At 35.5% G+C, this 24,976-nt stretch overlaps 1 protein-coding gene and 1 pseudogene across 2 annotated transcripts in view; one reads left to right on the top strand and one right to left on the bottom strand.

Moving 5' to 3' along the window:
- GTF2I (general transcription factor IIi) overlaps positions 1–24,976 on the top strand; it is a gene marked incomplete at its 5' end in the record, with an annotated part of 77,056 nt that overhangs the window by 29,577 nt on the left and 22,503 nt on the right. Inside the window, 8 exons of the mRNA XM_079719292.1 lie at positions 958–1,017; positions 3,048–3,104; positions 5,011–5,073; positions 13,362–13,472; positions 14,575–14,640; positions 18,209–18,392; positions 21,921–21,979; positions 22,784–22,855. Coding sequence (XP_079575418.1) covers positions 958–1,017; positions 3,048–3,104; positions 5,011–5,073; positions 13,362–13,472; positions 14,575–14,640; positions 18,209–18,392; positions 21,921–21,979; positions 22,784–22,855 — 672 coding nt within the window. The remainder of the gene's footprint in view (positions 1–957; positions 1,018–3,047; positions 3,105–5,010; positions 5,074–13,361; positions 13,473–14,574; positions 14,641–18,208; positions 18,393–21,920; positions 21,980–22,783; positions 22,856–24,976) is intronic.
- Positions 8,569–8,909, bottom strand: LOC307063265 (elongin-C-like; annotated as a pseudogene). The gene has a single exon. The product of its transcript is annotated as an elongin-C-like (transcript).

The raw sequence follows: 24,976 nt of genomic DNA, 5'->3' as shown, positions 1-24,976 counted from the left end.
ATTCCAAATACAAATAATTTTTCTATTTTCTATGAAATTATTTTCTTCTATGCTGTGTCCTTTATTTATAATGTGTAGTTTTGTGCCTCTTCGTGAAATCCGTCATGCATTTGCAAAGCCTTTCAAAAAGTCTTAGGATATTTTCCAAAAAATATTCAGAGGTAGTGAAGTGGTTTGTATTCATATTAATGCAAGGACATGTTTATGTTAAGTAGTCATTGGAAACACAATGTTTTGTTCTCTTTTAAATCTATTACTTTCACTAAAAGCATAATACATGCAGGTGTGTTGTCAAAATCTATAGCATTCTGTGAAGGTTTAATTAACAAAATAAGTTGTATGTTAATAATTGGGAAAAACCAAGTTAAGTTATTAAAAAGTGTTTATGGATCTTCAGGAAGGGAGGATTCTGAATTAATTGTTTGTCATGTTTCTATTTCAGTGGAGATTCAAGCTTATTGATAGGTTAATTGTGTTATTTTAGAGATTCTAAGGAAGGTGTAACAATTTGATTCTGCATTTTTCTTTAGTATGACAAAACATTAAGCCAAATACTTGGCAAGGAAGAAACAAATGCACCTTGTAAGATATATCTGCACTTATAATCTGTATGAAGTAAAAGTTGCAGTTTGCTGTCATGAACATTACCCATATCCACCATTTTAGACATATTGTTCCCATTCAATTCATGTCGAGTTAGTCATTTTCAAAATTTCTTTTGACTGTCTATGTATGAGTTTATCTGAATACACCTTTTCCATTCACTAAGACCATAAATTGACACCATTCATTTTGTCAGTCAGTCTTTTTTTTTCTTTTCTTTTTTTTTTTTGTTTTGCCTTTTTTGTTCATGAAAAGGCTGTATTATTCCATATCTCTCGCCCAAATTTGTTTGCTGAAGTGACCCAAAATACATTTTTGGGATTACTTTTGAAGTATTATCTTTGTATCCCAAAGCAGGCCCTTCTGAAACTGATGATGTTGATGACAAACTCCCCCTTTCGAAGTCTTTGCAAGGTATAACTTTTTCACTTCCATTTTCCCACATACTGTTCTTATTTAATGTTTCTTTATATTGGACAGACTGTGTTTTAGTATTTATATCTGTATTATTACTTTTCTAAATGGAAAAGGAAAAAGAAATGTATTGGCCTTTTTTTTTTAAACATATAAATGAACTTCACAAGCAACAATTTTTCAAAACCAATTTTCCCTTTTGTGAATCTAGTAATGAATCTCGAAATGGGTACATGACACACTTTCATATTTAAGGTAAAGTACACATTTATACCTTATATCAGAATAGTCAGAAATAAGGCTTATATTGCATAGTTAGTAATGTAAATATCAATAAGGTCATGTTGATACTTCGTTTTTAGAAAGGTTGTAAGATATCATTTGTAAATCCCTAAGTTTATTGATTGAATACCTCTTTGGGAATTTCTGTGTAGTGTTCCCTAACTTGACGATCATAGGCTATTTGTGCTGGCTTTTACTTTACTTCTGTCTATTCTGGCTTTTAGCTCATAAGATTTATTTTATTTAGCTTTACTTTTAAAATAAATGTAATTGCTTATTTTAGATTTTTAAAGAACAAAAAGTACACGTAGAATCATTGTTTACGTGTACTCTTGTAATATTCTGACCGGGTGGGACAATCACCTTAATTTTTCTTATTCTTACCCAATCTTGCCTTTTTAAGTACTGGCCTCTTCTCCCTTATCTCTCATTGTTTTGACCTCACATTTTTGTTTTCTTTGGCATTATAGTCAAAGAACCCAATGCTCCATAAATTCAAATGTTAACGTTTAATTGGGGGTGGGGGCTGTGTGTTGAGAAATCGTATTTAAGAAGTTAAATAAAGAAATAATTCATGGCTACAGATTTATAGATTTATCTAGTGTTTTGAGCTCAGGTGAGTTTTCAGAATATGAAATAAGTGGAAAAGAATCCCAAGATAATTATAGCACCATAAAGTTAGACATTGAAAACCAAAAACATTTTGTCTTTGCATGGCACTTTAAATTCAAAGGTGCTAGGCAGTGCATGACAGTGTTTGTAGTCAATGCTCTTTAAAAATCAGGATAAAGTGTATTTGAAACCTGTGTCTGGGAATTGAACCTTTAGTGTAGTTTCTTTAATTAGTTACCAATGGATGACAAAATAGACCTGATTTTGCTTCCCCTCCCCCTTTGTGCTTTATTCTTCCTTATAGGTAATATATTTTTATTTATACACGAATGCAGTGATTTTCAATCTTTTCTATGTTAGTAGCTCATACATTTAAGGACAGAGGATAAATATTCTGGGGCAGTTTGGGCACTTGTCCTAATTGGCTCTCTTGGGTTTTAGATTACTTCTTTCCTATTTATAAGTATAGCTTCTTCTCTGGTAGGATGAGCCTGTTTACCTTTTGACTGCCTAACCTGATACATTGCTTTATGTTCCAGTTTTTAGAAGCAGGCAGATTATATTACCTGAATTAAAATGCTTTTGAGACTAAAGGTAGTATCTTAAGTTTTAACTTATGAGTTTCCTTTAAGTGCAACTTTGATTAAATAATGGGGATTGAGTTTCCATAGCTTCCACCATAGTAAAAATGGAAAGCAGGAAACATTTCACAGCCCAACCTGAACTTGTTTATCTATCCTTGATAGAGTCTATGAACAAAGAAGAAATTTACTCTGATGTGTGTTTTTGTGTGTGTGTCATTGACAGATGAGCATGGCACTTTGAAACATACTATTCTACTTCTCAAATTCTAACATCTATCAGTAATTATATTGTGCAGTTCCAGTAACTAATAGTAAATCCCCAAACCTACTTCGGTTTAATCTATCTATATATTTACGTTTTAAAATAATTTTTTGAGCTTTCATACAGAAGTGTTACATGTTTTTCTGAATTAGATAACATTGTTTGTATTAACTGCTAAGGAGTTAAGGAATCAGTTTGTATTCGTGTTGTTATTTGCATTGTTACCTAGTATCTCTTCTTCCAGTATCAGTCTTTATTGGTTTATTATATGTGGTATATTTTCTTTTTAGGAAGCCATCATTCTTCAGAGGGCAATGAAGGAACAGAAATGGAAGTACCAGCAGAAGGTTAGATACAGGGATTTTTACTTTGCTGTATTTGTATTATGTTGTTCTGTACTATAGAGAATATTATCCTTAAAGCACCTTATTTAGAAATGAAATGATGATTGTTATGGTATGCCTTCTTAGCCAACAGGTTGTGTTTTTAGTCCTAAGATGATATTTAATATACCTCTTTTACTGTACTGAATAATAAAGCATATGGGGAGGAAAACTTAAGTGGTAAGTAAAACTCTTCATGATGCAAAATGCTGCCCATTTTTTCTTGGTCATTTTTTGCCATATTTTGAAAGAATGGTTTTGATAGTTAGAATTAAAATTATTACAGGCTCTGTTCATATTTCATTTTAAAACATACTATTAGTACCATTTTTTAAAGTAGGGTCATGTATTCTTCATACGATTAATGAAAGAAAGATCTCCTCTTGGCTCATTTTTATATCCACAGCCACCCTGTGGACTGCTTTGTCTCTTAGCCAGCCATCCTCCTTTGATTGTAGGATTGAATGGATATTCAACTATGGTACAGCTTTTTTAGTTATTGGAATCTTGAGTTAAACGGTTACCATGCAGAGTGGCTTCCTATTGCTAAACCGTTTAGATAGTTCCAAAAGAATTTTTGTAGATTTCTCCCAAGGAAAATAACTGGTTAAGGTAACTGGACATTGTTTTAGAATTATTATTTCTCACATAAACTGGTCGTGTCAAGCCTTATTTTTTTAAGAATAAAAAGGAACTCTATTCTGTACCTTTTTATTCCTTATATTTGCTTTTTTGTTTTATTTTTTTTAAATCAGTAATTTGATCTTTTACTTTCTTCGAGTGGAGGGAGTTCTGAAGGTCCCTGGAAAGTTGACTGATCTTTCCAAATTCAGTTGTATAATTAGAGTATTCTAATTGGAATACATTTCTTGCAGAAGTATTGAAATGCTCATTTTAAATAATATTTTAAATTTCTTGTTGAGTTTTTTTAATAGATGATGGTGTGGATGAAATTTTTTTTGTTTTCTTTTACTGTGTGTAGGTAATTAGATATTTCCTCTGTAACAAAATCCTCTGTTTTGGATAGGCAGTATTTACAGCAAGGAGATACCTGTATACAAGACAAATTGTACTGGGGTTCATTGGGCAATGTGAATTAGATATTAGGCTTTGAACTACTTTATTTCTGAGGAAATTTTTATTGTCATATTGCAGTGTTAATAGAGTCGAATTGAAGTTCAGTTCTGTTCTTTATTCCTTTACTAACAAGTAAACATAATCTTTGGCAAATCAATTAATCTTTCAACCTTTGCAAAATGAAAAGAGAGTTGATGAAGATACTCTCTAGCTGAGCTTCCAGCACTAACATTCTGATGTACATTTGTTTTGTGTAGTAACACAAATATTTAATTTTGTAATAAAGTATGTTGCATATAAAGTTAGGTGATACAGTCCTGTATGCATTTGTTATAGTCACTGTTTTGATATGAAGGTCCCCATTGCAAAAAATTTGATTGTGGTTTTATTGAACAATATAAGCCACTCCTAGGATTTCTGAAAGAAGAGGAGAAATAGTTTAAAAAGGATAAAACCTTTGTTTTTATCCTAGTGTCTTCTAGTTAGAGCAGGAGAATAATTGTGACTTCATTATAATTTTATTCCTCTAAAAATAAAAGTTTTTTGAGTCCATTAATGCAGGTAATTTGGTATTGTCTAATAGTTTTCCAGAGTTTCTCTACTTTTTATTTTCTTTTATCCCTACTTACAATGAAAAGGGTCAGATATTTTAACTTAACAAATATGAGATGAATTAAAATGCCAGTAAAATTTTATAGTAGGCTGCTTTTGGAATATCAAATCAGTAAAATGTTGGAACATAATAGAAAGTGCTTTATAATGAATGTCATTTTAGAATTTTATTTTTTTCAAGATTCTACTCAACATGTCCCTTCAGAAACAAGTGAGGACCCCGAAGTTGAGGTGACTATTGAAGGTTAGTTATCTAAAAGCATTGATTCCAAAAGTTTACTTCTGGTCATAAAAATATTTGTCACATTCACATTGCTAAGTATGCATTTCATTCATTTTTAAAGGAAACTTGTGAAAAAAAACCTGAAGCATATATGTGTATGTGTGACCAAAGCAGCCCATATCCCACCAGCACACCCAGTGCTTTGGGAGTTTTAGACAACAAAAAGTAAGCCGTGAAAATGAGCAGTGTGCCAACCTATATACTTTCTATCATTGGGAATAGAGAATTTTTAAAAAGCGAAAACTATGACCAGACTGGATGCACACAAAAACAGATTTATAACCTGTTATTGGGTGTGATATAAGAGACTTAATTAGTACTGGAACCCCTGTGTCTACCTTAGTGAAGTGGAGGAGAAGGTGTTGATAGTTTTCCCCCATAAAATGCAGTTAGAGGCTAGCATATAATCTGTCCTTCAAAACTTTTGAAGCAGCAGCTACAAAAATATTCTAAACTAATCTCTCTATATAGTTAAAGTTGCTTCAAATGTAGTTTTTTCTTCAAGGATAATGCATGAATGCAGATGAGCCAGTTTGTCCTGAATTATTTAAAGATTCAGCTAATTATTAACAGTATCATGCTTTATATTTAATAATTATTAAATGTGTATTGATTTTTTTCCTTTGAAGTTATGTCACACTATTCCTCTATAAGTTTTTTCTCCTCAAAGTAGTTTTCTCTAAGGTAAAAATACAGCTCTGTTAACCCCCGCCCTACTCCAGTGACCCTCTACTCAGTGGTAGATGGCACTTTATTGTGTATACATCTAAAAATAATTTGATGTATATACATACACACATGCATATTTCGTTTTGCGAAAATACATGGATGTTTTCAGCATACAGCATTATAATGAACAAATAAAATACACACATATCACATTTTCCGTAGTTTTTTTCCCCATAACTTTACATCTTGGTACTTCATCATTATTATTTTTTTTAACTGCTACATAACCTTTCTTGGTTTGCTGTCTTTGTCTTTCCTTTTTTTTTTTTTAAATAACCTGTCTCCTACTGGTGTCCACTTGGTTATTTATGGTGTTTGGCTACTTCAGGCTATTCAAAGTGTTTGTCTTCATTGCTTCTAAATTATAAGTTGATTGGTGGCTTTTACCTAATATCAGAAATTTTCTCATACTTTGTTAACATCTCAATTTAATATACATATTTTATCATTAACATAATTTTACTAACCTAAAAGCAGTTTTGAATTGTTTCTAGTCAAGTAAGTAAGTAATTAACTAATTTGTCCACACTGGGCGGCATGTGGGGATCTTAGTTCCCCAACCAGGGATTGAACCCCAGCCTGTTGCACAGAGTCTTAACCACTGGACTGCTAGGGAAGTCCACAGTAATTGAATTTGATTGCTTTTTAATTTGAAACTCAACTATGAGAAAAAAATCTATAAATATTATATTTATATTATGAGCACTGAGAACCTTTCCCTTCCTATAGAGATAAGAAAAATTGATGATAAAAATTATTAGCATAAAGCTTTTAAATAGTACTAATAACCACATTGATTTATCTGAAAGCAAATCTTAAAACAGATAAAGGCTATGTTAGAATTGTTTAGAAAATAAAGACTTGTTTTTAATAGTATAAGACCTTTAAAGGGATGTCAAGATAATTATGAAATAAATGGCTTATAAACTTGAAATGTGTGTCAGTCTTTTCAGTTTTAACTCTTTGGAGGGAATGATAAATCCCATTTCTTTTAAACTAAGACATAGTACCAGAAGTTTGATACATCATCCAAATTTGTCCACGAGTAGAATTTTGCTATTTAGGCTGCTGCCTTATGTTCAGAAGACCAGTGAAATACCAGGTCTGTGTAACGTAATTACTTTTCAGGGTAGCAGTTTCTGTGGATATGAACAAACTATTATATACCAACTCTAATTAAATTGCTAATTAATTGTTATCCATACATTAAGGAAGGTAAAATGTAATCTGTGGTATTAACAAGGCAGGTCAAATGAGAACTCACATGCACATCTTATTGATAAGTATATTGTATTTTTTTCTGGAAAGATGATTATAAAATGCTAGAAACTAGGAAAATATCCATAGTTAGAAAATTAAATTTTGATACATTCTCATATTAGAAAAAATATATTGGCATTGAAATGGTAACTTTTTTTTTTTTAATATGTGATCTGAAAAAAGACCCCTAGTGTAATATGCTTAGTGAAAAAAAAAAGAAAAACCCTGCCTTTCAAGAACAAGTCACCTTTAAAAGGAAAAGTGTATCTAGAGAACTATGTTAGTTTTGTTTAGGAAAATACTTGTGCTTTGAAGGAAATAAGATAATCCTGCTTGCCTGGGGGTGACTTTTGTTTTCTCATATTGTATCTTTATGCATTTCCCAAAAAGTTTATAGAAAAGAAAAAAGAAACTTTGTCATCAAGTAAGTTTGTAAGATTTTCCACGGTACTTTAACCTTGATATCTTTATTTGCAATTATGTGATGTTATGAAGGGTTTAATTGAGATTGATGCAGACATGTTAAACTGCAGGAAATAGTCTATTGAGCTGAGATGTGCTCCTCCATTTGTGATGATCAGTTTGTTCTTGAAGACAGTGGTGCGCATGTATAACTTTTGTGACTTAGGTTTGGGAAATAGCCCTTGGAGTAATATGGCTGTGTGTGCCTTAATTTCATAAACATGGTGACTACATTTCTGGGCAAAATCAGACTGTTGTCAGGTCTCTGACACATGCATGCCTTTGATAAGTGCAGAGACAGTCTTACCTAAGAGTTGTTTGAGGTCTGGCTGTCGTGGGTGTGCTAATAACAGGACGTGTTTCGCTTGAGAAGAGGTCTCCTTACAGTGCAGTTCACTTTCAATGCATTTTCCCCCGAACTTGAGTCATTCACACATGTTTATTCTGCTGTGGCCTAACCCCCTCATTGTTTCTTAACTTAATTTGTCTTCAAATTGATTTTTTTTAATTTAATTTATTTATATTTATTTATTTGGCCGTGTCGGGTCTTAGTTGTGGCGCGCGCGGGCTTATCTCTAGTTGTGGTTTGCAGGTGGTCTCTCTCTAGTTGTGGCACATGGGCTCCAGGGCATGTGGGCTCTGTAGTTTGCAGCATGCTGCCTCTCTCGTTGAGGCACACGGGCTCCGTAGTTGTGGCGCGCGGGCTTAAGTTGCCCCGCGGCATGTGGGATCTTAGTTCTCCGACCAAGGATTGAGCCCGAGTCCCCTGCATTGGAAGGCGGATTCTTTACCACTGGACCACCACGGAAGTCCCTTCAAATTGATTTTAAATAGATCAAAAAGGTTAATTTTGTGTCTTCTTAAGTAAGACTCTTCTTGAAATTTAAAATTTTCTTTCTTAAATAAATTGAAAAATATACATAAATAGTTACACACCGGAATGCAGTTCACAATACCACCTATATATGGACTATATTTTTTTGGGTTTTTTAAAAAATAATTTATTTAACAATCTAGGAAGTTTGCAGCCATCATCAGTTTCAGTGCAATTTCAGGTGCAATTGGAATTCAGTAATCTCCATGGAGCTGTTAGTGTAGCAAACCTTGTAGGTAAAATACATGTATACTTTTGATAGCACATATGAAGGGATCTCTCTAAGACTGACTTCATTAGTTTCGTTCTCAGCAAACTGACCTGGGCCACTCAACATGGCTTTTATTGTTCCTGATGTTAGCGCATGTTCTCTTTTTATAGTAAATTCGTGACCATCCGAAGATAACAATTTTACATGCATGGCATTAGGGCCCTCACAGCCACCGTAGGTTTTCTCTTCTCCATCCACTATGTTCTTATGAAATTCTGCTTTGCGTCCACAGGAACTTTAGTAGTTTCTCATCAGCTCCGCAGCGACCACTGTCACTGCACCGGGTCCCCATGCACCACCACAGCCCTATGCCAGGGCCACTTTGGATAACACTGTTTTAGAGTTTGAATAGTTGGATTTCATCCTCTGGTGGTATCCTTTTTCATGAAATTTATGCTTAGGACATTCATAAATACTTGGCTGCTGCACAAAATTAAGGACTACACTATTCAAATGTTCATTTAATCAGTCCACAAATACCAGGCACCTTGTATGTGCTGGGGGCTGTACTAGGCGCTAAGGTGTGAACAAGATAGGCAAGTCCATTGGAGAGTTTTGAACAGAGAAGTGATAAGTTCTGTCCTCCTTTTTGAAGAAACAGGGCTGCTGTAAAGACTGAGAGCAGACCATAGTGGAAGCAAAGCTATTGTAGTTATCCAGGGCAGAGAGGGAGGTGCTGTAGAACTGGATGGTGACAGTAGGGATAAGGAGTGATTGAATTCTGGGCATTTCTGAAGATAGAGCAATAGTCTTTGCTATTTGTCACTGTTTAGTTATTATGCTTATCTTACAAATGTTACATGAGAGTTCATAGAATCTATGTAATTGGGTAGGTTATCGTTTGAATACTTTGTATTTTCAACTTTATAGTTGCTAACAAATCACTTAATGAACATCCAATTATTATGTAAAAATTAGACTTTTGGAGGATTTAGGACCTGGGTCCATGGGTGGAAAATGCCATCTATTAATTTGAAATGTGTAGGGTAATCAATTAAGAGAAAGAGTGCCTGGTTTATTTTAATTTGTTTCTTTTACTTTGAATAGGTGTCAGATTATTTGATAAAACATTACCAATTTGATTATGTTGAAAAGAGTATCAGAAAAAATTTTTATATGCTATTAATGAATTCATCAAGAATTAGATGAGTTTAGTAACACATTTTAGCTCTGAGGTCTGTGTTATCTATAGGCATATTTGTAAGTATGTTGCAAAAAGGAAAACAGGATTTTTTTAGATAGTAATTTTGGGTTAGGGTCTGTTACTGCCTTTTTTCAAGGGGTGGGAGGCTTTTTTTTGTGGTACGCGGGCCTCTCACTGTTGTGGCCTATCCCGTTGCGGAGCACAGGCTCAGCGACCATGGCTCACGGGCCCAGCTGCTCCGCGGCATGTGGGATCTTCCCGGACCGGGGCACGAACCCGTGTCCCCTGCATCGGCAGGCAGACTCTCAACCACTGCGCCACCAGGGAAGCCTGGGAGGCTTGTTTTTAAGACTGAGGCATAGCTGTCACATATTCCTCACTGAATTGCAGCCTTTGCATGTTAAAATATCTTGAAATTCATTTTATAAGCTTTTAGTTTTGATGATGTAAATATTTTTAGTTTGGGCTTAAATTGCAAGTGTCCAGAGATATGTGTCTTTTTACACAAAAGTGGTTGTTTATAATGTTGAAGCACCATGATAGTTAGAAAACAGTGCTACCTGCTGGACTGATTGTTAGAGGCAGACTGGTTTCTGCTACAGAGAAATAATTTGGATCCTTTCTGAAAGAGATTTTGAGGTCAAGAGTAACAGTTTTTCATACTTTTTCAAAATCAGAGTTTTTTGCTGCAAGAGTAGAAAAAAAATAGAAGGTGTGGTTGAGTTCATAGTTCTTCTTGATCTAATTCTATGTTTCATATGAATTAAAACACTCTAAGATCAGGTAATAAATATATGAAATGGGTTAGTCTTTTAATAAAATATATGGTGTGGTATTTTATCATCACACATAATTAATTTCATCTCTGTTTACATTTAATAGATTGACTTCATTATTTGTCACTGGAGAGAAATGTGATAATCACTTTTTAATATTTTACAGTCTTTGTTAAACCATTTGTTATCTTGTTAAAAAACACTCTCCTAGATTTGTCTTTTTTCTGTTTATGGTCGATGAGTTTACTTTTATAAAATATATTTATACTATTAAATCCTTTTGTTTTAAAATAAGTTAATCTGATTGAACAAATGAGGTCTTGGACACTAAAGAAAAGCTCTCTTGCCCTTTCCCCTTGGCCTCAATTTCAAACCGTTCAGATTACAATTGCGATGAATATAATAGAGCACTGACTTTTCATTACCATCCTAAAGCTATATTTTCTTTTTTATTTTATACTCTTTTGGTTTTCATGTTATATAATTCAATTAGCAATAATTTTAAATGATAATCTATAGAAATATTTAGGCTACATTAGCCTGTAAGGAAAATACTTTTGTTTTAAATGTCATTGCTTAATGTTTGTAAAGAAATATTAATACTAAGCATTTAAAATGCTTTGACAATATTCATAGGTGAAATGAGTATATTTCATTTTACCCTTTGCAAATTAGCCTGAAAATACTCTCAGGCGTCTAAAAATCTATTTGGAAATTGGAAAGGGGGGATTTTGTCAGCTGTTTTCAGAATTGAAAGCCAGACATTAGAGAAATACCTAGTATGTTTTCCAAAATGTATCTACTTAGGTGTGAATCTAATTATTTAATAACCTATTTAAGAATTTTTTGACCATTTTTAATCCTTGTAATAGTTTAATCATTATGTGCCCATGTTACATAGTCAAGTTTTATTTTACTGGTAGTTTGTCATTTTTAAATTGTTTTTTACTACAAATTTTTTTTTGTTTTTTTCTGGATTTGAACATGGGTTTCTACAGTGGAATTCAACGCGTGAAAGTTTTTGTAGTGTCGTAAGTTGTTTATATGATAACTTGTTCCTGAAATAGTATTCCTTTTCCCAGCACATAAATGGGTCCTAATATGACTTTATCTGGTATCAGTGACGTTGATACCTTTTTGTCTTATTGGTTTGAATAGTCAGTCAGTAAATGATTTTAGGTAATCAGAATATCTGTTGACATTACAGTTGGCCCACCATGGCTGCAAGCTTTAACCAACTGCAGATGGAAGGTATTCAGAAAGAGGTTTTTAGAAAATTCTAAAAAGGAAAACTTGAATTTGCCATGTGCCAGACAACTATTTACATAGCACTTACATTGTCTTAGGTATTAGAAGTAATCTAGAGATGATTTAAAGTATAAGGGAGGATGTGCATAGGTTAATTATATGCCAATTTATATAAGTGACTTGAGCATCCGTGGATTTTGGTATCCACAGGCTGTGTAAAGGAAGAACCCAAAGTCAGTGAACAAGGGCAGCCATGTCTGTGTTCTCTGATGCTATGATAGGAATGAGATTGAAGTATTTTAGGCTTTAGTCAGATTTTCCCTTGATTAACATACAAAGTATATAAAAGTTATCCATTGCTGTCCAAGGCATCATTGTATATTAGGCTAAGTTTGAATTTCTTTTGTTTTTTGAGAGTTAACCTGTTTAGCTGAAAGAATGATACCCATAATTTCATCTCAGCTGCACTGTCTAGCATATGACATGGTTAAGTCATATAGCATTCTCTGATCTTGTTTGTTTAGCTATAAAATGAGAATGAAAATTATACTGAAAAGGGGAACTTAGTGTATCTTATGGTATCTTTTTGTTACTGCTGTTGCCTTTAACCCAGTAATTATTTTCTTCTTCATCCCACATTTTTTAAAGTATAGATATCTGAAAATGGTATTTTCAGTAATTTATAGATGGTGTTTGAGCAGAAATCTCAGTAGTGTGCCAACTGATATTTTCAGGGACCAGAAGAAGATGACAGTTGATAGCTTTTCTTACTTGATCCAGTGTCCTTTATTCTAGCACCAGATGTATTGAAGTATCATGGCAGAGTTGAGTTGCAGGCGTAGCCGCAAAGAACTCTTACTACAAAGTCTTGGATAGTCTATATTCTGTGATTAAATATATGATCGCTTATTTTCTACATACATGGGTATTGTATTGGATGAATCAACAATACCTGTTTCACAAATAATATAATCTTACTTCTTTTAGTTCTGTTTGTTAAAAGTTTTTAATATACAGTTATCCAACCTCCTTTATGTATGCTTGAATTTTGTATAAGCTTAAATATTTCTCCATTCAAGATATATTTTCTCCCCATTTTCTTATATATTTGTATAGTTGTTGGTAGCTGTCTCCATTAAAACCTTTTTCTTGGAAGACTTAAAATACACTATAATCCTAGACAGCTGTCTGAGAGGAGTTAGGAGAAGGGGAAATTTTTATGACTTAGTTCAAATTAAGCAAACTGAAAAAAAGGAGCAAGACAAAGGAAAACGAGGGTTATTCACTTGAGCACCTCCGAAGAGAGTAGGAAAGCTGGAAATGTAACTGGGAAAAAATACGCTGAAAATGGCAATACAGAAATAACGGTTGCTGTCCCAGTCATATTTAAATCCCCCCACGTCTTTCGAATGCTGAGAATTTTACAGGCAGTGGCTGCCACTCATTTAGACTGTTCCTCCAGTGATGATAGTTTTCTTTTTCAAGATGATGATTATTCTCCACCTACCAAGAGACCAAAGAGCAATGAGCCTCCCCAGCCGCCAGTCACAGAACCTGCCAATGCCGGCAAACGGAAAGTGAGGGAGTTCAACTTTGGTAAGTTGTCAATTAAATGTGGTCCTCTTTACTTTTTTTTCCTTCCAAACTTTTTCTGTTACTGAAGAGTTACAGCATTCTTTGGGGAGGATGCCTTAAATATATTACTGCCTTATAATCTAAGCTGAGGAAAGCCATGGACAGTTTGAAGTAACCTTAAAGATACTGCTTACACATGTTTGTGTATACCAAAGCATAAGACATTGTATCTTAACTAGAATTGGTAGACTTAAGGGAATTTCCTGGCAGTCCAGTCGTTAGGACTCGATGCTTTCACTGCTGGGGCCCGGCTTCAGTCCCTGGTCAGGGAAGTAAGATCCCACAAGCCATAATGTGGCCAAAAATAAAATAAAATAAAAATGGGTAGACTTAAAAATCAGTGTTAATGACTTAGTAATTCAGTTATTTGTCTGAGATTTGGATCACTTTTTTATTTCAGATATAATTTTTATATTAATTTTTCTTGCTTTGTGTAACTGCTGGCCTCCGATCTAATCAAACCACAGTGATATCCTTTTGAAGGGACTAAGTAAAATATTAGTGGCAAGGTGTGTTTGTGATCCATATTTTGAATAAATAGAACATTTAGCTTTATACGTTTTTTAAATAGTACTTGAATATTTTAAGTTGTCTTAGTCATAATTACTGAATATAAATTGAAGTTATATATATAGTAAGTTTATATATATTCTTTATCATGCTATTTATTGTAAGTTGCAACTGTATATAAAGTCTTAGTTCCGTACAACGTAGACATGTTTTAGAAGGTTTCCTGCACAGTCTTGGGGACCTTTCTCTTTTTCGCCTCACTTTGTAGTGTTTAATTGACAGGTCTTTTCTGCCCTCCTGCTTGTACTCAGTATGAAGTGTTCTGAAAATAATCTTTAAACAACCCTATAATCTCTCATTGAACCAATTATAAGAACTGCAAAAAAGATAAAGTCCTTAGGAAAACAGTAAAATTATATAGACAGGTGGATTATTAAAAATCAGGATATATTATGTAGAAAATAAGTCGTTAGATGTTGGGTCATCTTCAGAACATATTAGTGCCTCCAAACAGGGATTTATCATTGAGTTTTAACTTTCTCTCAATTTTCAGAGAAATGGAATGCTCGAATTACTGACCTGCGTAAACAAGTTGAAGAGTTGTTTGAAAGAAAGTATGGTAAGTCTAAACTCAAAAATTCCTGTAAGGTTTTGTCCGTAAGCTTTTTAACAATGGAATTACTGTTCATCTAATATGAGCAAGTCCCATTCTACCAGTGTTTGTGCCTTCCTTACTTATCTGTCCAAATATTAGAAATTTTCTTTCCAGATCACAACAAAGCTTTAGAAGAAGTTTCTTTTCTTGGGCTTCCCTGGTGGCGCAGTGGTTGAGAGTCCGCCTGCCGATGCAGGGGACACGGGTTCGTGCCCCAGTCCGGGAGGATCCCACATGCCGCGGAGTGGCTGGGCCCGTGAAACATGGCTGCTGGGCCTGCACGTCCGGAGCCTGTGCTCCGCAACGGGAGAGGCCACAACAGTGAGAGGCCCGTGTACCGCAAAAAAAAAAAAAAAAAAAAAAAAAGAAGTTTCTTTTCTTTAATTATCAATTAGTATTTCCGTTAAACTTTAAGCATGTGTGTTTGGGAGTTTATTTATATATTTGTTGCAAAATCTTGAATCTTGGAGATTTAACTGAAGAGTGTTTTCTTAAGCAATAGTGTTCCTTAAACCTTATGTGTTAAATCTAGTATTCATCTAGATGCCCTTATTTTCCCTACTCTCGATAGATACCTGAGTTTGTTAGATCTCAAATTCTCTTTTCCTTTTATTTTAGTATTCCGTCCTATAGCTACCTTTATATAGTAATCAGAGAAACAAGATTTATTATCACCTGGTATCAAATGCTCACCTAGAAATAGCAAAAATTGTTAAAAAATATGTTTTGTTTTTTTTGCGGTACGCGGGCCTCTCACTGTTGTGGCCTCTCCTGTTGCGGACCACAGGCTCTGGACGCACAGGCTCAGCGACCATGGCTCACGGGCCCAGCCGCTCCGCGGCATGTGAGATCTTCCCGGACCGGGGCACGAACCCGTGTCCCCTGCATCGGCAGGCGGACTCTCAACCACTGCACCACTAGGGAAGCCCCTCTAAGTGAAGTTTTTAAATGATAAACAACATTGGGATTATTTACTTTAAGTAACTTGAACAGTTCCCTATCACGGATTATAATACTCCTCAGTGAAGATCTATAATTAGAGTAAACTTCATGAGGAATTCATAACTTTTTCTTTATTTTTATTTTTATTTTTTTTGCGGTACGCGGACCTCTTACTGTTGTGGCCTCCCCCGCTGCGGAGCACAGGCTCCGGATGCGCAGGCTCAGTGGCCATGGGTCATGGGCCTAGCCTCTCCACTGCACGTGGGATCTTCCCGGACCGGGGCACAAACCTGTGTCCCCTGCATCGGCAGGCGGACTCTCAACCACTGAGCCACCAGGGAAGCCCTTCTTTAATATTTTCAGTTATTTTCTTAAGGTTCTCAGTATTTTTCCCATGTTTCAGAGTCAGAGTCTATTGCCTGTGATTTTGTTTTATTTTATTTTTTTATTTTTATAAATTTATTTATTTATATTTTATTTTTGGCTGCGTTGGGCCTTTGTTGCTGCATGCGGGCTTCCTCTAGTTGCAGTGAGCGGTACTCTTCATTGCAGTGCACGGGCTCTAGGCGCGCGGGCTTCAGTAGTTGTGGCTCGCGGGCTCTAGAGCGCAGGCTCAGTAGTTGTGCCGCGTGGGCTTAGTTGCTCCGCGGTATGTGGGATCTTCCCGGACCAGGCCTCGAACCCATGTCCCCTGCATTGGCAGGTGGATTCTTAACCACAGCGCCACTAGGGAAGTCCTATTGCCTGTGATTTTAATTAGACAATTTCAAAGTAAAAACTCACAACATATTCTTTCTACGTGGAAGCACTATAACGTGGTGGTTAAGATTACAGGCTGTGGGGACAGACTGTCTGGCCATGTTCTCTTAGTCCTCTCTGAGCCATTTGTGACAGGCATGAGAACTATAGCTCTACTCTGAAGATTTGATGAGATAGATGAGATAGTGCTTGTGAAGTGCTTCCTATAATACTTGGGATGTAAGTACGTAATAAATGCTTGCTGTTTATATTTTTGTTATTGTATTCTTAATTTAGTACTATTATGAATAAAAGGAATTTACTTATCACAGTTTTTATAAATTTCTGTGTTTCTCATAAAGAGAAGCAAAGGTTATGTTTTTACTTTTGTTGTGATGGTGATATATTTATTTGATTATTTTGCATATAAGAGAATAATGTTTACCAGTCATTGTAAAATTATAATAATAATATTCACATTTCATAATTTCAAAGCATCTTTAATGGTAATTGCCTTTGGGGAAGGTATTTTCATTGTTAAATATGAATATGATTTTCAGATGTAGTATATCAACGAAGGGTATTAAATCTAACTCAGAATTAATGTGTAATATGGTACACTTGAAACTTGAGTACAAAGATTAATGTTTAGCAAATAAACTTTTACATAAAATACCAGCAAAAAAGTGGACCTGTTCTGAGAGGTGATTCCTGAGGGAGCAGGGGCTGAGGGGAGTCCACCGTAGTCATTTTTGCTTTGGAACCTTTCTGGCAAGGTCAGTAGCATCTGCGCTGTTCTGTTCACTGGAAAGCAGTTTATATAACTGTGCTATATGTTAATTACATGAACTAGAAACCTTTGAAAGAATTAGTGGTGTTTGCTATGTAGTCATGGAGAATTTGGCATTGCTTTACTTAGTATCAAAATGTTTGTGCAATTTTTAATGCTAGCTAAAAATGTGCTTGTGTTGTAGATGAACGTAAACTGATGCTTTTTAAAACTTTTTATTATGAAATTCATACTTCCAAAGACCCTCTATTTAAATATGCATCACCCAAGTTCAACAGTGTTTAATATTTTACAATATTTTCTTTCTTGGCCTTTCCTGTCCTCTTTGTGATGCAAGAACATTTTAAAACTCTGATGTCCAAGACATCATGTCATTTCACCTCTCAAAACTCTAAATTGTAAAATTCCAAGTTGGGTGAGAGGAATGCATTGTCTTAATCTCAGTTCCATTGTCACATCTAAAAACATTACACTGTTTAATACCCAGTGATATTTAAATGTCCCCTATTGTTTAGAAAAACTGACTCTTTGTAGTTTGTTTAATAAAACTATCAAAGTCTATTCATTGTATTTGATTCTTAAGATTCTTTGTGCATTTGGCTTGTTGCAGTTGTTGTATTATTTTACTCTCAATAAATAAATTTTAGAATTTTTACAGTTCAGAAAAATGTTCTGCTTCAGTTATTTTATTAAAAAATCCTTTTTACATCAACATTTATGTTTTTAAAATATTACTTCTTTTTCATTATATGCTGTATGTATTAGCTGAAATTAGCTGGTATATTTTTCTGGGGTCATTTGTGGCTCAAATTTGAGTAGAAAGTCTGCCTATATCTACATTATTTCAAAATAATATATTATTTCATTGCAGTTTTGACTAAGTAGAGTACTGGCATCTTTGGTGTTCTTTTCCTCTTAGTTCTTTTGTACTATTTTGCTTCTGATGCAGTGATAATAAAAATTGCAAAGCAATATGTATGTATTCGATTATTATTCTTTTCTACAAACTGTGCTTAATCCTTGTCATTTCATAATTTTCCCTTTCTCTTTTTACCCTTAAAGCTCAAGCTATAAAAGCCAAAGGTCCTGTGACGATCCCGTACCCTCTTTTCCAGTCCCACGTGGAAGATCTTTATGTAGAAGGACTTCCGGAAGGAATCCCTTTTAGAAGGCCATCTACTTACGGAATTCCTCGCCTTGAGAGGATATTACTTGCAAAGGAAAGGATTCGTTTTGTGATAAAGAAGTAAGACTCTTGGACTTTGTTCTTGACTAGTGCATCTTTTTATATTGTTGACAAATATTCACTAACCACTAGGGCTATATTTAAATTAAGTTTGAGTTATTATATGTTGTTTTATTTCTACTTTTCAGTGTGTCTATGTGAGTTATGCCAGGGTTGGCTTTTGGAGTATGAACACCTGTCCATGCCTGACTGGCATACAGCTGTTATTTTCTTTTACAATTTTTCTCTACGTATGCTAAAGAAAATATTGAAGTATCAGTGTCTTATTTTTTTAGACCTGAATTTTAAAAACCATAGGTGGAAATAAAGTCGATTATAAAAATAAAAATAAACAGTAGAAGTAAGAATGAAAAGAAAAAGTAGAATGCTATAAATTCTTTAGCACTGACGTAGGGTTGTAGCAAGGAGCTTTAAAAAAAAATTATGTGCAGCAATTGGAAGTGTAAATGCTTCCATTTAAAAATGGCAGCTACATCACACATTTCCATAATTTCTACTGACTAAAATTCTATTAAGATTACAATAAAAGTTTTAAAACACTAAGAGGACATATATCAACATATTTCAGCAAATGTCGATATATGAAAACTTTCTGTTAGATGCATGAAGCAAGTATTAGATGCATTTGTAAACAGGAACAGTTGGAGAATAGTTGTCTAGGAAATTATCAAATATAATTGCTAAACTAAAATTTTCAATGAAAGGGCTAAAAGATTATTAGTATTATAAATTGTAAAGATGATTGTGTATATGAGACATGAGAAAGGATATGAGAAGAAAACAAAGATATATGCCTGGTCACATTTCATAAAGTTTCAGTGTCCTAAGGATAAAGGTAGAAATCATTAGGTTCCAGAGAATAAGACCATGTCATCATAAAGAATGAAAATCACGCAGATATCATATACTTGATTTGAGCAGTAATGGATGTAACGCTATTACGTCATTCTTTCCAAGTTCAAATTGGAAATGATTTGAGCCTTGAATTCTGTAGCCAAACGTGCTTGAAAGCAAATAGAGATTGCAGCATGAAAGAGGTTGGGTAGCAGTTGGGATGTTTCCAGCACCAAGTAACAAAAACCCTTATTCAAATTGGCTTGTTACAGTAAGATTCTTATCTCATGTAGCAAGGGGGTCAGAGATAGGATGATTAAAACAGTGATACTTGGGGACTTCCCTGGCAGTCCAGTAAGACTGTGCGCTTTTACTGCAGGGGGCACAGGTTCAATCCCCTGTCAGGAGCTAAGATCCCGCATGCCGCATGGTGCGGCCAAAAAAACAAAGTTAAAAAAATTAGAAAATAAATAAAACAGTGATACTTGGGGCTCTGCTTCTGCTCCTTTCCAGATTCTTCCTTCCTTGTGCTGATAGTTTCCTTAGACTAGTGAGCTGGATGCAGTAGTTCCAGAACTCACAGCCAGACACGTCTACTAGGAGGGACAGTAGCTACCTGTGTTTCTCTGAGAGAAGGAAACCTTGGAATATGGCCTTACTTCTCTTTGGTTAGGATTATGTCAAGTGCTTATTCCTCAGCCAGGCACAGGCATGGGAAAGATAGCACCATGATGGGTGTAGACCATGTAGTACTCACCCTTCAGTGAAAGGGGGCGGGGTTCACTTCCCCTGAATTACGTGGCTTTCATTTTAAGTTCTAATATGAGTGAGTCTTTTTGAGTCACGTGCATATTATAACTGATTTAATTTTTTCCCACATATCTTTGGGCTATAAATAGTAAAGTCAATAACAGTAGCAGAATGATAGTCATTTGCAGAAGTATTCATGTTCATTTTTCTGGCAATGCTCTGTTACTGTTGAGAAAGTGGGGAAATTAACAAACACCTTGATCAAAGATTATAACCAAGCAGACTTGCCTCTGTATTGGTATTAAATAAGGGAATGATAGGATTTAACTAAGGATAAAAAGGACCCAAGAAATACCATAGGTAATAGGTGAGCTGTCCTCCACAGAGAAACTTGTTGCTAACGGATATTTTTCTTTCAAATAAATTGTAGTTTAAAAGATTTTGTCCTCCATTTTTCTATGAACAATTCAAGTGAAACTCTCCTTACACGAGACAGCATGGTAGGCAGCCGTGCAGACTAGCAGCATTGGCATCGCCCGGGAGCTTTCAGAGACACCACATCTTAGATCCTACCTAGATCTACTGGATCCGTCCTGCATGTGATGAGGATCCCAGGTGATTCCAGTGCTCATTAAAGTTTGAGACACCTTGGTGTGGAGAACAAGCTTTGAAGTCAGAATAATAGTAATGGCAATTCAGCCCAATGTGTCCAGTACAGTCAAGCACTTTATATTATCACCCACACTTTTTTTAACAGATGAGGAAACAAGGCAATGAGAAGGAAGGAAGAAAGAATGAATGAATGAATGAATGAACATTTCGTAGTCTCTCATGAAATTGAATGGTAAACAAAAGAGGCTTGTTATAAAACCCTGACACCAGTCCTAGTCAGGAATCAAATAACCACTCCTTCCCCCCTACATATTGATATATTAATAAGCCTGTTCTAAGAACTCTTGTACTGTCATTTTCTTACAGTGCTTGCATTTTAATTTGTTAGAAGTTTTGAAATTTTTTTTGAATAACTAAGGAAAACATACAAATAATTTTATAGATTTTGCTCATGGTTGCTGATCTTAAAGCATATAAAACTCTATCTTTGGGTATTTAAATGTTTGTGCAAGCTCACCACAAGGTACTCATACTGTGCAGGTTCTGTTCAAGTCCTTTTGATGTTCTTATTTATGGGAAGCCATCTCTCACTTTTGGAAGGGACTTTGTAAGCCTTTCCCTAAAGGTTAATGTGGTTAGTCTTGATAAACAGAAACTATTATGTTTATTTAGAAGGGTAATGCTATACTTCAGCAAACGTTTTATTTCACAGCTCTTCCATTGACTTAACCCTATATTAGTTTCTAACATTTTCAAGATTATGGTTAATACATGGCCATGCTTCTCTGTGATCTCAGTCTCCTCCCTCTTCCCCGTTACTTCAGGATATTACAACAAAATAGAGTGAGGCGGGATACATAAGTTAGATTGTAAAAATTCTGTGGGGTGTTTGTGTATTCGGAAGAATTTTTTAAAAGCATGTGTACTGTCCTGCAGATGTTAGTTTTTAAATATATATGGTTTTTATAACCAGATTATAGATGTTTTTAGGTGGTCTTGAATGTAATGTAAAATTGAAGACTCCCATTTAAAATTTTTGCAGTTTGCTTCCTTTGGTGTTATGCTTTTATGAAATACCTTTGATTTACAAAGTTTACTCTGTGTGTGTGAGTGTGTGTGTGTATGTGCACGCGTGTGTGCGTGCGCGTACACACACTCCATGAAGCACATTAAGAAACAATTTGCAGTTACCATTTGGTTTTATTACTCTGGAAATTTCAAGAAATTAGGATTTAGTTGTGCTCAAGAGTTCAGGCTGTCTTTTAAAAACTGGCTTTGATGACTGAATATGACAAATACTAGTAGTTATTAGTAATTTTTCTCACCTTTCAGACATGAACTTTTGAATTCAACACGTGAAGACTTACAGCTTGATAAACCAGCTTCAGGAGGTAGGTCTCCAGTCTTGTGTCAAATTGTATGTCAAATCAGAACATGATGTACAAGGAATATTGTCCAGGATTCTCTAGAATAATAAACACATTTTGTTCTTAATAACCCATTATAAATAAATGTAAACATCACATTTCTGGATAAACTATAAAAGAACCATGTCTGTTCTATATTTGAGATGCAAAATTTTTCTGGCATAATGTATTGAACAGTTTATTATCCTAGTCTGTAGTATCCTAGTCTGTATTAGTATCAGTTGAATGATCATCCATCATTATACCCAGGAGCTAAAGGCTTACTTCTTAGAGTACATAGCCATGGGCATCATCACTTGTTGGTTAGATGTGTTTTGAAGGAAATCCAATCATGATCTGTTCTCTTAGTTGCTTTTGCTCTGGAGTGGAGGGAGTAGGGTGGGGATATGAAATGGAAATTGCATCACTTAAGTTGGTGTAATGAAAGGATTGCCAGCATTATTGTGGCCCCAAATTTATCATCACAAAAATCACCTGCTAGCTGATCTTGAGTAACATGAATTCTTTTTCCTAGCTTTAGTGGTGACACTTTCAGTGTATCTCTGTAAAGTTACTATTAATTGTGAATTTTCATTTTGTTATTGTTTCGTTAGTTCTTACACTTTTTATTCAATGTCAGCACTGTTTTAATAAACACATTCTAAAATCTTAGAAGTAATTTTAGTTAGAACAGAAAAACAATAGCACCTATTTAATAATTTATTTAGTAACATTTAATAATTTATTAATGTTATCAAATTGAAGAATTTGTGTATATTACCCTTACAGTAAAAGAAGAGTGGTATGCCAGAATCACTAAGTTACGAAAGATGGTAGATCAGCTTTTCTGCAAAAAATTTGGTAAGTTTAATTTCCCCCCTAGCTAAAGTATATTACAGAATAACTTTAACAGATTTGGCTTTAAGAAAGTAAATACAATGGATGACTCATCTCCAGTTTTCTTTTATTGTTACTTTTTTAACGTATACTATGAAAAGTTTTAAATCTGTACAGAAGGGAAGAGAATATTGTAATGAAAACCCATGTACTCTTGACTAAGTTATTTATACTGTGTACAGGTTATTCGGCACAGGGCATTTCACAGTTTGGGAATCCTTTTGTCTTCGTACCTTTTAATAGTGTACCACAGTGGGATATAGAGGACCACCAGTAGCAGTCTGTCCCTGGAAGGCAGGCTGCTGGTTAGCAGTGTTTTGGTTGTCTTGTTTGTAGTGCTTGCTGTGCTGGCATCCCTAAACACTTAAAATACTCAGGTTTGGTTTATCATTGCAACATCTTTTGTTACCAGAAGTAACTCCCTTGCTTTATTGTACTTTTCAGCAGTGTTCAACATAGTTGTCTTATTTTTTTTTCTTTCTTAAGCATTTTAAACTATTCTTAGGGAAAGTTTCAAACGTTATTGACTCTTGGTTTGTTCCTGGGTTTCTTCATGTCTTATTGGCTGCCCTCTTCATTCCCTTGTCGGTACCTCCCTTGAGTCCATTCTTTAAATTTTGGGGTGCTACTCTGCAGCTCAGTCCTGAGCCCTCCACAGATGGTCCCACTCTATCTTAAAAATAGTGTGTTGTCTATATTCCCGATTACTTTCACATTCAAGTTTCTAGCCCTGAAAACTCCTCTTACACCACACCTTTATATTCACCCAGCCGTTCGACAGCTCTTCAGACTTCACAGGTCCTAGATAGAGTCCTTGATTCCCCCTCCAGCATGTTCCTTTCCCAGTCCTCCCAGTGGCACCACACTCTACCTAGTCTTCCAAGCCAAACCCCCTAGTAGTCACACTTGATTTCTTCATTTCCACAAGGCCTCCTGCTGACTCTACGTTTAAAACACACTGCAAATCCATATCTTTTTCTTCACTGCTGTCTGTCACTGTAGTCAAAGTCAATGCCCCAAAGCAGCCAGATTTTACTGCCTACCCTTCTAACATAAACCATGAAGTACACTGTATGTCATCACCCTTTTTCTTAAAGCACTAATGGCTACCTTTTTCCTTCTACTACAACACAGTTCAAACAGCAGCCCAGATCTTGTCTCTCTTGGCTATTAGTAGAATAGTGCTTGGTGCTTGGGCAGATACTCAACAAATACTGAATGGACCAGTGTCATTAAAAATTACTCAGAATGGGCTTCCCTGGTGGCGCAGTGGTTGAGAGTCCGCCTGCCGATGCAGGGGACACGGGTTCGTGCCCCGGTCCTGGAAGATCCCACATGCCGTGGAGCGGCTGGGCCCGTGAGCCCTGGCCGCTGAGCCTGCGCGTCTGGAGCCTGTGCTCCGCAACGGGAGAGGCCACAACAGTGAGAGGCCTGCGTACCACACACACACACAAAAATTACTCAGAAGGACTTCCCTGGCGGTCCAGTGGTTAAGACTGTGCCCTTCCAAAGCAGGGGGCGCGGGTTAGATTCCTGGTCAGGAATTAAGATCACACATGCCCCTTGGCAAACAAACAAATAAATAAAAGTGTGACTCAAAAAAGTTTTATTAATTAAAAAATAAAAATACATGGAACAGTTTTTTAAAAATTACTGAGAGGGCTCTCCTGGTGGCGCAGTGGTTGAGAGTCCGCCTGCCGATGCAGGGGACACGGGTTCGTGCCCCAGTCCGGGAAGATCCCACATGCCGTGGAGCGGCTGGGCCCGTGAGCCATGGCCGCTGAGCCTGCGCGTCCGGAGCCTGTGCTCCACAACGGGAGAGGCCACAACAGTGAGAGGCCCGCATACCACAAAAAAAAAAAAAAAAATTACTAAAAAATTACTGAGCCTTGAGAAAAAGTCAGAGTGTAAGTTTTTCCTCATCAGTATCCTTGACCACCCAACATGAATGTAGGACCTTAATGAAAATGTATCTCCTCGTACATCTGGTCAGAAATCAGCTAATGAACAATAAACTAGAGAATCTTCACCACTTTAAAAATCATTATATTTCCAAGACATTTAGTGAAATAAGATTATGAACCT

Source organism: Hyperoodon ampullatus (genome assembly GCF_949752795.1).
Source record: "Hyperoodon ampullatus genome assembly, chromosome: 14".
In the NCBI taxonomy this organism is placed as follows: domain Eukaryota; kingdom Metazoa; phylum Chordata; class Mammalia; order Artiodactyla; family Ziphiidae; genus Hyperoodon; species Hyperoodon ampullatus.
The sequence above is the reverse complement of the archived record's forward strand: the minus strand, read 5'-3'. Positions and strand labels throughout refer to the sequence as shown.